This window comes from Caretta caretta, chromosome 6 (assembly GCF_965140235.1).
Source record: "Caretta caretta isolate rCarCar2 chromosome 6, rCarCar1.hap1, whole genome shotgun sequence".
Lineage (NCBI taxonomy): Eukaryota > Metazoa > Chordata > Testudines > Cheloniidae > Caretta > Caretta caretta.
Window position 1 is genome coordinate 116,288,027 of NC_134211.1, and position 12,682 is coordinate 116,300,708.

General features: G+C 42.7%; 2 protein-coding genes across 7 annotated transcripts in view; one reads left to right on the forward strand and one right to left on the reverse strand.

Annotated features, from left to right (window-relative positions):
- The window catches only part of BRF1 (BRF1 general transcription factor IIIB subunit), a 231,604-nt gene that overhangs the window by 122,040 nt on the left and 96,882 nt on the right, over window positions 1-12,682 (reverse strand). For 2 of the 3 annotated variants that reach the window (XM_048853602.2, XM_048853603.2), the window contains exons 6-7: window positions 3,143-3,292; window positions 1,579-1,672 (exon numbers count right to left, since the gene is read on the reverse strand). In XM_048853602.2, the coding sequence (XP_048709559.1) occupies window positions 1,579-1,672; window positions 3,143-3,292 (244 nt within the window). Of the gene's footprint in view, window positions 1-1,578; window positions 1,673-3,142; window positions 3,293-6,297; window positions 6,319-12,682 lie in introns of those variants that run through there. The other variant, XM_048853604.2, reaches the window with a different exon arrangement.
- Window positions 6,488-11,112, forward strand: BTBD6 (BTB domain containing 6). Of its 4 annotated transcripts, none has more exons than XM_048853613.2 (5): window positions 6,488-6,629; window positions 7,822-8,553; window positions 9,041-9,131; window positions 9,379-9,497; window positions 9,727-11,112. In XM_048853613.2, exons 2-5 carry the CDS (start codon window positions 8,177-8,179, stop codon window positions 10,757-10,759), a joined length of 1,620 nt encoding a protein of 539 aa, XP_048709570.2. In that variant the 5' UTR covers window positions 6,488-6,629; window positions 7,822-8,176; the 3' UTR covers window positions 10,760-11,112. The 4 variants fall into 4 exon arrangements, with proteins under 4 accessions (XP_048709570.2, XP_074986029.1, XP_074986028.1 ...); XM_075129928.1 differs by having other exon boundaries at window positions 6,495-6,629; window positions 8,247-8,553; XM_048853615.2 differs by lacking the exon at window positions 6,488-6,629 and having other exon boundaries at window positions 7,322-8,037; window positions 8,247-8,553.

Consider the following 12,682-nt stretch of genomic DNA (forward strand, 5'->3'; position numbering starts at 1 on the left):
TTGCCTGAGATCCAAGCTGCAGGGATGACTTTCCCCTGTTCTTGTCCCATTCTGGGAGGTTGGGTCTTTTCCTCTTTTAAGGTTTTGACAGTCCCATAAGGCCCCCAGAATCTTTGCTTATCAAAGAATCGAAGGCAGGAGGCCACTCCAATATACAGGGGTTTAATTCTGTCCTTTCTCAATTTCCCAGGTCTGCTTTTAAATCCTAAGGAGATCTTACATTTGGTGGGAACGTGGGAGGTCTGACAGGGTTTGGAGTCTGAGGTCTTGGGCATAACCCATACTCAAGGCTACGGATCAAGGTCCAAGAAGGCCCAAAGTAGGTGACAAAAAAAAAGGTGGGGGGGAGGAAGACATGCCCCCCCAAAAGCACTGACTGTGCTAAATTAACTGCAAACAAACACAAATAAAGAAAATACTAAGAAAAAATAAAATGTAAGTAAGATGAGTAGCCAGCCACGTGGCTAACACAAGCGGACACTGAGACGCTCCATCTCAAGCCCCAGGCGGTTCAGAACGAACTGGAGTGGCAGTGGATCTGCCCCTCTTTATCTACCCATGTGTCAGAGCACGTGGGCATCCAGGACACAGGCACGGACCCACAGATGCTGCTGACGAGAATCTCCAATCAAGAGCTCACAGGCACAGGCATATCCAAACATGGAGCACTCATAGGTACACTACTCGAAGAAGAATGGGAGAATATTTCACAATTTGGTTACTTTTTACTGAATTCATGGGAAAAAAGTTAGAACTCTCTAGCAATCTTCCAGTTGTACTCATTTTTTGTTTACTCATTAATGAAAAATGCAAGCAATTACTAGGTCTTCTTTAGTGTATGTCCTTCTTTTAGTATTTTGATTTCCAATTCTTTACCTTGATATGAAGAATCCAAAAATACTTTTAAAGAATAGTGTCTTCAAAATTAAAAGACAAAAAGGTACATGGGAAATTTCCATGTTCAGGTTCTGGTCACAAGCACTTGGGACCTTACATTAAATTGTCATCTTGTTTTACAAGCTTGATTTTTATTATGTTCAGGCCATAGCTCTATTTTATCATCATCACTGTACTACTAAAAGCGCATGACTCTACAGAAAATTTTACAAATTTTGTAAAGTGGTGTGTTATCAGTTACAAAAATACAAGATACACTAGGGACTAAATACTGGGTTAATGCAGTAAACCCACACCATTCGCAGCTTTGCAGATCAAGCATTTACTCCACCTGCACAGTTAAGAACCTTGCTGACATTTCCACCACTTAAATCTTGTGTGATGTTGCGCAAGTCATTTAACTCTGCCTCAATTTTCCCAGTCGCAAAATGGGGATAATGCTTCTCACCCACCTTTGTAAAGCACTTTGAGGACCCGGAATTAGAAAATGCTATGTAAATACTAAGAAATGTTACTTAAAGTTGACCAGCAAACCAAGTTTTTACTTTCATAGTTCCTGGAATTTCTAAAAAGAAAAATAATCCATTTCTCTCTCACCTGGCCGCACGCACATGCACACACAAGAACTTACTACTCTTCAGTATCTTAAGTAAAAGATTAGAACAATAAAACTCCACTGACCTTTTCCTTAACGTAGACTCACAAACCTTGACCACTCTGATAACCTCTTTAACAGTACGTCGGAAATCATGCATTCTTGCTGCCACTAGAAGAGCTAGAGAATGAGCAGAGAAAGTCAGTGACGAAGATATTTAAGCAGAGCAAAGAAAAAGAAAGAAGAAAACACTGAGCCATGCAAGTACACTCTATCTCTGCTCTCAACTTCAGTTAAAGAACAGCAAATGCTGATGTTCAGCTGTATACTTGAATTCAGGTGATTAAGTTGAATTGTACAAACTTTGCTTTCCCATTCAATAAAATTAAGCCAGCAAACTGGGTTCTGTAAAATTCTATGCTTTAGTTGGGTTTGGCAGCCAAAGTGAGCTACTCAAATACAACACAAGAATATAGAATTGTTCCATACACAAAAAAATGTAATTTTTTTCAGTAGCAATCTGGTCTTCATCAATAAATTGCTCTCCTAGAACCTTTACCAGAAGCCAAAAATAAGATATAGATTCCATCTAGGTAGTTGTCAGTACCAGTAAAAGATTATTTCCTATTATTACTATTTGTATTTCAATAGTACCCAAAGGCTCATGGAATCGGGACTCCATGGTGTTAAATGATATACCAATGCAGAGGAAGTCATGGTCCCAGTCCCAACAAGTTTACACTCAGATTTGAAACAAGATACAAAACTAAGTGTCACAAACAGTGAGAGAGAGGGTGAGGGTACCGAGAAGATTGTGTGGTCACATGGGTTATCTGTGTGTTCTGCGTTATTGCAAAAAAACTTTTCTTTTACATATGTACACACTTAAAATTTGCAAATAATGTAAAGTGTTGAGATAGCCTATGTAATCAAACTAGCTTCTTGATAGCCTCACCATATCAGCTATCCCTGACTCAACCTAACCTAAGTTGCTGGGTTTTTTGTAGGTATTAGAGCATAAATGGGTCTCTTGCAGAGAAGCATGATTAGTTCAGGGAGGGCACTTCATGCATGAGGGGCAGCATAAAAGAACGCATATAGATATTTGTGGGAAAAGAGGAGAAATGGGAGGTCAAAGTTAGTATCACTGGCAAGTTAGAGGGGATGGGGACTATGCAATGGGGAATAAAAGTGATTAAGAAAGGAGGGGTAGGTTCAAAGGTGAGGACAAAAAGCTTCAATTTGCAGAGCCAGTAGAGGGACTTCAGTAGAGTTGTGACATGGGCAGAGCAACAGGGAAGGATGATGATCTTAGCAACTATATTTTGCACATATTAGAGTGAGTGGTATGGATACCGAGAGGAGGGTAGAGTAAACAAGCTGCAAGAACATGAGGGCCTGGAACAAAAGTCTTAGCACCATGGACAGAAATAAAAGGTTGAATTTTGGAAATGCTTTGGATGAAGAAGTTGCTGGATTTGAACATGGCTCTGCACATTTAGGCCATAAGAGCAAAGGGTATCTAATAACTTCTCAGCTAAGAGACGAAAAGTCACCATCTGATGACTAAACCCCAAAACAGAGCTTTTTTATATAGCAAATCAGATTGGCACTTTGTGCGCTGAACAATTGACACAAGATTTTAGATACCTGCTCCACAGAGCCCCGATGGCCGGCGTCCTGTGTGCATCCAGTCTCTTTTCATCCTCTGTAATAATCTTAGAGCTGTCATTGATACCTTCTGGTTCTTTTCTCCAAATTCTAGCATGTGCGCAAAACGAGGAATATATAAACATGGATCTGCAACACAATAAAATACAATTATTTCTAATCTTGACTTTTAGCTTTTGAAACATGCACCCTGAACAAGTGTACCACAGACATTCCATGGTTGATTTGCTATGTATCTCAGTAACAGAAAACTCCTACAACAATGCCTTTTTTTTTTCTTTTTTTTTTTTTTTTTGGAGACTGGATCCTTTGACCTGGTGATTCTTTAGAAACACCTTTTTAATCTCTGTACCAATTAACAGCTAAAACACTATTCCTTTTTTGCTTTACAGTTAAACATTTTTAAAGTATCCTCATGGTGTATTCCACATATACTCTTAGGCCACTGTTCTGCAATGACTGGTACATGTGCCTAACTTTATGCATATTATGGACAATAATGGGTGACTCCGCATATGTGTTAACTCAAGCATTTGCAGGATTGGGGGATAATTTAGATCCAAACTTTTTAACATTCACCGGTACAGCAACATGTATACTAACTTATGTGTCTCTGTACCTAACTGTAAATTATTATCCTTTGAAACATAATCTGTTTATAAATAAAATATTACTACCAAAAGTCTACACGTATCTCCAAATTTAACCAGCTACAGTTCCTTAATCAAAATTCCATAGTCACCGATTCATACTCCAGCAAAAGAAAAAGCTGTTTGTCAGGCACACCAGAACATAACTTCAGCTGGTGTAAAATGTCATTGACTTCAACGGAACTAAGATAATTTACACCAAATAAGTATCTGCCCCTCTATGTATAAGGTAATTTCAAATTTTGGTGTTATCAGCTATAGACTAATAGAACAGCAAAAAGCTGTCTGTATGGGTGGTTGCTTTACCTAAACCAGCTTCTAGTTTATCAAATAGAGTCTTTTAAAAGCTATGCTCTATACTTGTTTACTCTTTTTTCCGGGGCATCATTTTCTCATTTCCTGGCAGCCTCTTATCACTTGACCCAAAATCTATGGGGTATGGTAAATTGTTAACTATTACATTCAACTCAATTTCCTTAGCTGATTCCCCATTTGGGCACTTTAACTGATAAACATTCATTTAAATAGTCTTACAGATTTGCAATTAATCAAACCAGTTACATTTTACTACTAAGTTCAAACAATGGATATCCTGTTGCCATTTCCAATTACCAGGACTGCACTACACACCTCCAGCCTTTCCATTTAAAAGTCTGCATATTTTACTTTAAATCAAAAACTTCGAGACATAAGTATTTCTCCCAAAGAATTTTGAAATTACAAAATGGAATCAACTAGTAAACATGATTATAAATAAAACAATAGAAATATTAACTCCCAAAGGCAATTAGTAAGGAAAACAGAATAATTCCCACTGTTCTCCAATCATCATCCATATCACATCTAACATCAGGGATGTCTGTCTAACAATGTATTTTAAGGTGTTTATCACCAAAAAGTAACTGGATTGTCTGAAAGAATACACCAGGGATATCTACCTTCAAATCCTTCAGTTAAAAAAGAAAAAACCACACCACCACCACTATAAAGGTCTTTCAAAACTATGGTCTCATTTTAAAAAAAAAACTAACAAAAACCTGTTTAAGTCATAATTCAACAAAACAAAATGACCCTTTAAAGTGAAAACTCATTTCTCTAGCTTTTTACATTTCCAATTTCCATTTTACATTATTCCAAAACACCAAATGTGTTACGGTGACAATTCCAAAATCTTCACAAGTTCACTTGGCAGGGTTTATACAAAACGGCTCAACTTAGGTGGGAGCTGAGGCCACTCAGCACCCCAGAAAATCAAGGCCTCAAATGAGGGGAGGAATTTATTATTACTTTAAATTCTTCAGAGCATTTTTTCGCTGTAATTTCTATGAACTGACAAACATTTGCATTGTAGCTTTCCAGGAAATTCTGCCGACATTCATGCCCACAGATCATTTGACAGAAACCAGTTTGTGCTACACATTATTAATTTACATTTTTAAACTAGCGAAACAATCGGAGTCTTGAAAAGTAGTAAATGCAAATGACTTAAACAAAAACAAACACTGAAAAGAAGCTCTCCACCAACCGGCAGACTGCAAATGGCTGCAATGCAATATTAAGAGTATAAGAATTAAATGTAGGTCTAGGATGAATGTAAAACCAACTTCTTAATTGGATGCAAACAAGCCAACACATTTTTAAAAAGTTAAGTTAGAAGTAGAATACTGCGGTTTTTTTTAAACTCATTCCAAATAAATGCGCAGATGCTACAGACTGCTCCAGGCTGGCAGAACTCGGCTCCCATACAGAGCCCAATTGACTTCAGGGAAATACCGTGCATTTGCAGGGGTCATTCTGAGCCAAACAGCTTGCAGGATCAGCTACTAGTTATGTTTATTTATGCTACTACAGCTTGCACGCTTCAGAAAGTTCCCCCCCCATCCTTCCTTCCTATCCTACCTTTGTTGTGACACCTCTGCTTTCAGCAGTACTCATCAAAACAGATGACACACATTTCAGGGTGAAAAAAGAGGTGGCCACAAAATTTCAAAATCATCATTATGAGCCAGAAAGCAAGAATTGCTGGATCATACAAAACAGAGAAGGCATAAATGTGTGGTCTGTGAACAGTTACTGTAATACAGTGTGCTTCAGGAGGTTAATGCCAGGCCTTGGTCAGAAATGACTGCTCCTCTTATCACCACCACCATCCCACACACAAAAAAACCCCACAGAAAGTGTGGCAAAGCTATAATCCAGCGAAGTGCTAGAAATCAAACTCAGAGGTGAGGGCAATAGTGGTGCAAGTTACACACTGGTAAACAGAGACTAGTCAGGAGCAGGAGTGTGACACCCCAGGTGTGGAAGGGTGATGGATGGGGTTGTAGCTGGGAAAATAACCAACAGGCTGGGGGTTTAAGATAAAGCCCAGCCGTTGCCTTTCCTGCTACAACCCCACCCTCACACTGTCTGGATGTGTGCAGGATACTCCAGTTTCCACGCACTCGGAATGTAGCCCAAGTGTCAGCTGCAGTTCTCACTTACATCCTGAATATCCCTCACTGCTTTTACCACCGGGACAACTTAATGTTTTGTCTGTGCTCTTGCGGCTCCGAAAAGTCCAAACCCTGGAGGGAGAAACGGCCTGACAGCAAGCAGCTTTGCGCGAAAGGCGGCCGCAGAAGGCCTTGGGGCGCCCTCGCTCGGTCCGGCTGGGAACGACTGGCTGCACAGAAACAGGATCTCAGACCCAGACCCAGCCCCCTCCCGTCTTCCCAACCATTTCCATAATCATGGCTTCTGACTCCACGGAGCAGCCTCCCGTGCAAACTTTCCCAGCTCGGTGTGGACGGAGGGACGCCTGGTGAGGGCGGCAGGTACAGTGACCCCGACTTTTTGCGTGGTCTGGGGCAGGCTGGGTCTCTGCAGAGCTCCCCCGCAGCTGGGCAGCAGCTGAGTCCCAAACTGCAGCGCTGCTGTGCCTCTGCGTGGCATTTCTGCCGTGCCTGCTGGGGCTCCCACTCTGCAACATGTCAGACTTGCTCTGCTGCTGCAAGTAATGCCCGGGATCGGGAAGAAAACAACAGCCTCGCAGGCTCTCTAGGTGCACGGGCGGCGGGGAGGGGGGAGCGAAGGGAGGCTTTCAGGAAGAAAAGTCGCTCCGATCGCCAGCTCTGCCCCCATCTGTTTACTGCCTTCCTGGTTCACCTTGGCTCAGCATCAAAGCCCGAGTCAAGCCAAGCTCTGAGCTGCCCTCGGGCGGGGGGGACGCTGCAGAGCTGGGGGCTCTCCCGGGGAAGTTGAACGCAGACTGCGGATCGCCCGTGGGGCTGGGTTTACTTTGCAGAGGGCTGGAGGGAAGTTGGCGGGGTAGGTCCCCATTGCACCGGGGGAGGGGGGTTGCTAGTGTAAGGCTCCCCCCGCCTCTGGGGGTGAATTTGGAGCATCAGTACATTTGGCTCCATTGCAGCCTTTCCTGGGCGGTGGATTTTGGCTCCCTGTAATTTTCCCAAGCGGCTGGGGGGGGGGGGGGGGGCGAGCTGGCGGGTAGGAGGGAGCGGAGAAGAATGACATATTGTCTGGGAAGGGAGGGAGCCCGGGGCCGGGCCCCGCCGCTCCCCATTGGAGCAGGCGGGCGTGACGCGCGGGGCCGCGGCTGGCTATTTGAGGCAGGAGGCGGAGGGAAGCCGACACACACACACACACACACACACACGGAGGGGGCAGCGCACACGCGTGAGGACACGGGCGCCCGGCCCCGCTGCTGGCTGCAGAACCACAACCGCGCAAGGAGGCGGCAGCGCCCGCGGAGACGCGCCCAGCGGCTCTGGCCTTTCAGGCGCAGGGGCGCTGCGCGGGGCACGGACCCTCACACCGCCCCGTGGGCATCTGCTCCGAGCAGGACTGAATCTGGGAAAGTTTTGTTCGGCGGGCAGCGCGGCGGGATTCACAGCAGCCGCCTCCCCTCGCGTGCGGAGGAATTACAAGGTGCGGACTGGGACCCGCAGCCAGGGTTTGTTCGGCCCTTGTTTAAATACTGGGGCTGGGAACTTGCTGCTCTCTCTGCAGATGTTTAACCCTTGCCCGGAAGAAGGATCCGAGTCGCCTTTCAAAGAAGATCCAGTGGTTGGCAGCAGCTCGGCGCTGGCTGGGCTTTAACTCTTGGGGGCTTTATGGATTGACTCTGCTACTCCTCCTTTTGGGGAAACACTTTGCCTGTATCCCTCCTGGGGTCTTCCTTTGCAATCCTGCCTGTGGTCTTGAGGCTGGGACCTTCAAGCAAAGGTGAGCACTGGCATCATTCCTTACGGCACTGTTCTGCTCCCTAGAAAAGGCGCTCGGGGCTTCTGAGCAAAAGCCGCAGTTTAAAATCATAAGTATCCAGGTAGTGGGACCTGACTTTAGAATAGCTGTCCTCTTGCTCATGCCACTGCCCCATGGGTGCCTCAATGGCAGGATCATGAAGTGTTTGACTTTCTTTCTTCTGCTTCCAGAGACCTTAAAGAAGTCCAAAAAGAGCGTGAGGTCAAACGGCAAGGTGCCAGCATGCTATGAGGTAGTGCCCCTCTCCCTGAAGAAGAAGATGGCTGCAGAGCTTTACCCTGCCAGCGCTAACACCAATATTGCAAACAGTAATAACGCTGCTGCTGCTGCCACCGTCACTGCTGCTGCCAATAGCAAGAAAAACGCCCTTCAGCTTCAGCAGAGTGCCCAGCCGCCGCCGCCGCAACTGCAAAACCTGAACAACAACAATTTGGAGAGCTCCAACTGGCAGTCCTTCCACCCCACCCTGCGGGAGAGGTAAGTGCCAGCCTGGCCAGAGTGTACAGAGCCTGGGCAGCCCTTGCCCCCCCACCCTGCAGGAGAACTATAGGGCAGGAGCCAGTCCCATGGCATCCCCCTTCTGTGCCAAAGGCAGGGAACATGGGTTGTTTAGCAATGAGCAGCCCTGCCACCCAACACTGGGTGGGAAGAGAAAGTCTGGCTCCCCAAGCCAAAAAAACAGCAAGTTGTGGCAGTCACAGGCCCCCTGCAGCCTAAGGCCAGGGGAGTTCAAGTATTGCATCTGTATATTGGCCACATTCTGCTCTCAACTCACTTGTGCAACCACCGACTCCACAGTGAGAGAAGGTATCCCACTGTGTCCCATTGCACCAGCTGTAGCAAGGGGGTGGAGTAGACACCTACTGAAACCAGGACTCAATTTATGTAGCATTAGGTCGCATTGTGGCATCAGGTGATAAACTTGGCAAGTCTAATTTGGTTTCTCCCTTCCTGTTACTTTCAGGAACGCACTGATGTTCAATAACGAACTTATGGCTGATGTACATTTTATCGTAGGCCCCCTGGGGGCATCAAAGAAAGTTCCTGCCCACAAGGTTTGTGCAGCTGATATTTTTTCCTTCTGCTAGGGTAGTGGAGTTAACTTGTCTTATTATGATATTTTTGTCTTATCTCCAAAGTAAATAAATAACTTATTTATATCTTAATTATAATGGGACAGTTTAAGGGATTTCTATTTGAACTGAAGCTTTTAAGTTTCCCCCAGTATCTCTTCTGTCAGCTAGTATGTTTAATTACTACAGCTACATACTAAAGACATACTTGTCTTTTTTTTTTTAACAGTATGTTTTGGCAGTTGGTAGCTCTGTCTTCTATGCTATGTTTTATGGTGATCTTGCAGAGGTCAGATCTGAAATCCATATACCAGATGTGGAACCTGCAGCCTTTCTAATCTTATTAAAGTAAGTGGCCATTAGGAGTCTACAAATCCTGTGGAGAGACTAAAAGTGGTTTATAAAAATCTTTAAAATCTTTTAAACGGCATCTAGGAACATGCAGCTATTACACTTTATTAAATGTGCTGACAAATGTCAAATATGACAAATTGCTACTTGTCAGTTATGACAATTGTAGCTTAATCTCTCAGGGCTTATATTGCTTTTAAAAATACTTGTTTTTTATTCTGTTTAGGTATATGTATAGTGATGAAATTGACCTGGAAGCTGACACAGTGCTCGCTACTCTGTATGCTGCCAAGAAGTATATCGTCCCAGCCTTAGCAAAGGCTTGCGTCAATTTTCTGGAGACTAGTTTAGAGGCTAAAAATGCTTGTGTTCTGCTGTCTCAGAGCAGACTCTTTGAGGAGCCAGAATTGACCCAGCGCTGCTGGGAAGTAATTGATGCTCAAGCAGAAATGGCATTGAAGTCAGAAGGCTTCTGTGAAATTGATCAACAAACACTAGAGATCATTGTAACCAGGGAAGCACTAAACACTAAAGAGGTGGTAGTTTTTGAGGCTGTTCTTAATTGGGCAGAGGCTGAATGCAAAAGACAAGGGCTACCAATTACACCAAGGAACAAGAGGAATGTATTAGGAAAAGCTTTATATTTGGTGCGAATTCCAACTATGACTTTGGAGGAGTTTGCCAATGGAGCTGCTCAATCTGACATCCTTACCCTTGAGGAAACACATAATATATTCTTATGGTATACAGCTGCAAATAAACCCAAGCTAGAATTTCCACTGACAAAAAGAAAAGGACTTGTACCTCAAAGATGCCATCGATTTCAATCGTCTGCATATCGTAGTAACCAATGGAGGTACAGAGGTCGCTGTGACAGTATCCAATTTGCTGTAGATAAAAGGATATTCATAGCAGGACTAGGCTTGTATGGGTCAAGCTGTGGTAAAGCTGAATACAGCGTCAAAATTGAACTTAAGCGTCTAGGAGTTGTTCTTGCTCAAAATCTGACAAAGTTTACCTCTGATGGATCCAGTAATACTTTCTCTGTGTGGTTTGAACACCCTGTGCAGGTTGAGCAAGACACATTTTACAACGTAAGTGCCATTCTTGATGGCAATGAACTTAGTTATTTTGGGCAAGAGGGAATGACTGAAGTACAATGTGGAAAAGTAACATTCCAGTTCCAGTGCTCCTCTGATAGTACCAATGGAACTGGAGTACAAGGAGGACAAATACCTGAACTCATTTTCTATGCATGATGCATTTTACTTCGACTGTATTCCAGTACTGCTATTCACACTAAAGGATTTTTTTGATTACTACAAACCTCTACAGCAGTGTGGAATGTTAGGCTACTTACCTATCTACTACATCAGGCTATCAAAATAAGTGAAGGAATGCTCTTGAATTTAATCTTATTTTATTTATTCATAAGATATTTGACTTAATTAAAACTGCAACATGCAGAAAAATGTTAAATTCTGCACGTAATGTGCATTTATTTTGTATATAGATAACTAACTCGCAGACTGCAGCTGACTCAAGCAGGATGTTCTAAACTAGAGCAGTTTATGAATCTGTGAAATATAAAACATTTTTACTTGCCCTAAAACCTGTGTACTTGATCATTGCTGATCGTATGACTTGTGTCTGTTAATATATCTATAGTACAGTTTAGTGGTGGGATTCCTAAGAAAATGATAAACAGAACACTCAGACTACTGAGTTTGTCTATAAAAGGCATAACTATCAGCACAAATATAGAGATTGCTTTGCAAGGTCACTAAAGCTCTCCACAAACAGGCACACTATACAGTTTCTTCCCACCTTGGAGGTGATGTATAAGGAAGCACAGTTTTCTTAAACTTCAGTGACAAAGCAGAAAGGTTTGAGCGACTGTAAAGCTGATTTTAAAAAATATCCTAAGCTTTTATTTGAAACCTTACAAGATTTCATTCAGATTAAGTTCTCTGCAGCTACTGCATTTGCTCTTTGTAGAGTTAGGGAAGCTTTAGATTAAACTGACATCTGTCCCATTTTCAAGTAAATTGCAACAGACTGGTCTAATGTCTAGGCCCTTGTCTACACACAGTTAAAAACAGATTTATTAAATTGGTTCAGAAACTGTGTGTGGACTAGGATAATTCGAAACCAATGTATGAAGTAAGAACTTTGACTCTGTTTTATGTATATTTGGTAAAAGTTACAGTACTAAGCCACATTTAAATGCAGCTTTATATATATATATAAAATCCTTACAATCTACATAAACCCACTGAAGGAGCTAAGAACTGAAATATCAATAATTAAACTGCCCAAATTCAGATGCTAGCTTGAGAGACACACAGTCTGATAAAAAAAATCTTAAATAGTACATTTAAAATTCCTGATGATGAGGGAGGAAGCCACCTAAACAGGCTGCACACCAAGAGCACCCTCTTTGCTTTTTCATACAGCTGACAGGTGAAATAATCCCTCAAATGTACTTTATCACATATTTACACCTGTTGAGCTAATTCCAGGATACAGACTACAAAAATGACTGAAGTAGCTTTTTCTATCATTCGAGATTAGGCAGTTGAAAATATTTACTGTGTACTATAAGTAGGACCCTTTTCTCATCCTTGTAGCAGTGACCTTGGAAAAAGTACAAAACGGGGATTAGAGATTTTTTTTTTCCTGGTGTAAAAAGTACCACTAATATTTAGTTTAAAGGCTTGCTTGTTTTCCAGACAAATATTCGCTGGCTGCTGTAAGACAATTCAATTAAAATACAAACAATAATACAGGACTTCCTGTTCTGTCTTTAGAAACTGCAGTGCAAAATACTGAGGGAGCTGGATTTCCACTGCAAAAATCAGAGGGAGAATATTCTTTTCATCTAGTATTAAGATATGCCAAGTGAACTAGCCCAGTGACTTGGCTGATAGCTGTGTATTGTCACATCTTATCGAGACTCCATGATCACTGAACTCAGTATTTGGACAGGTGATGCTTAGTTTCCAGGGAGAGCAATGTTCTCAAGTGCTCCTCAAGGGCTAGCTGTAAGTAGACTGAAGTTGCCTGTTTGTTGATGACAAAAAAAATCTCTCAGTCCCTCAATGCAGACTAAAAGATGTTAAGTTGAAGGAAATACAGGAGAGAGAAAAATATTAGAATAAAGAGGCAGGTAACAGTCACAC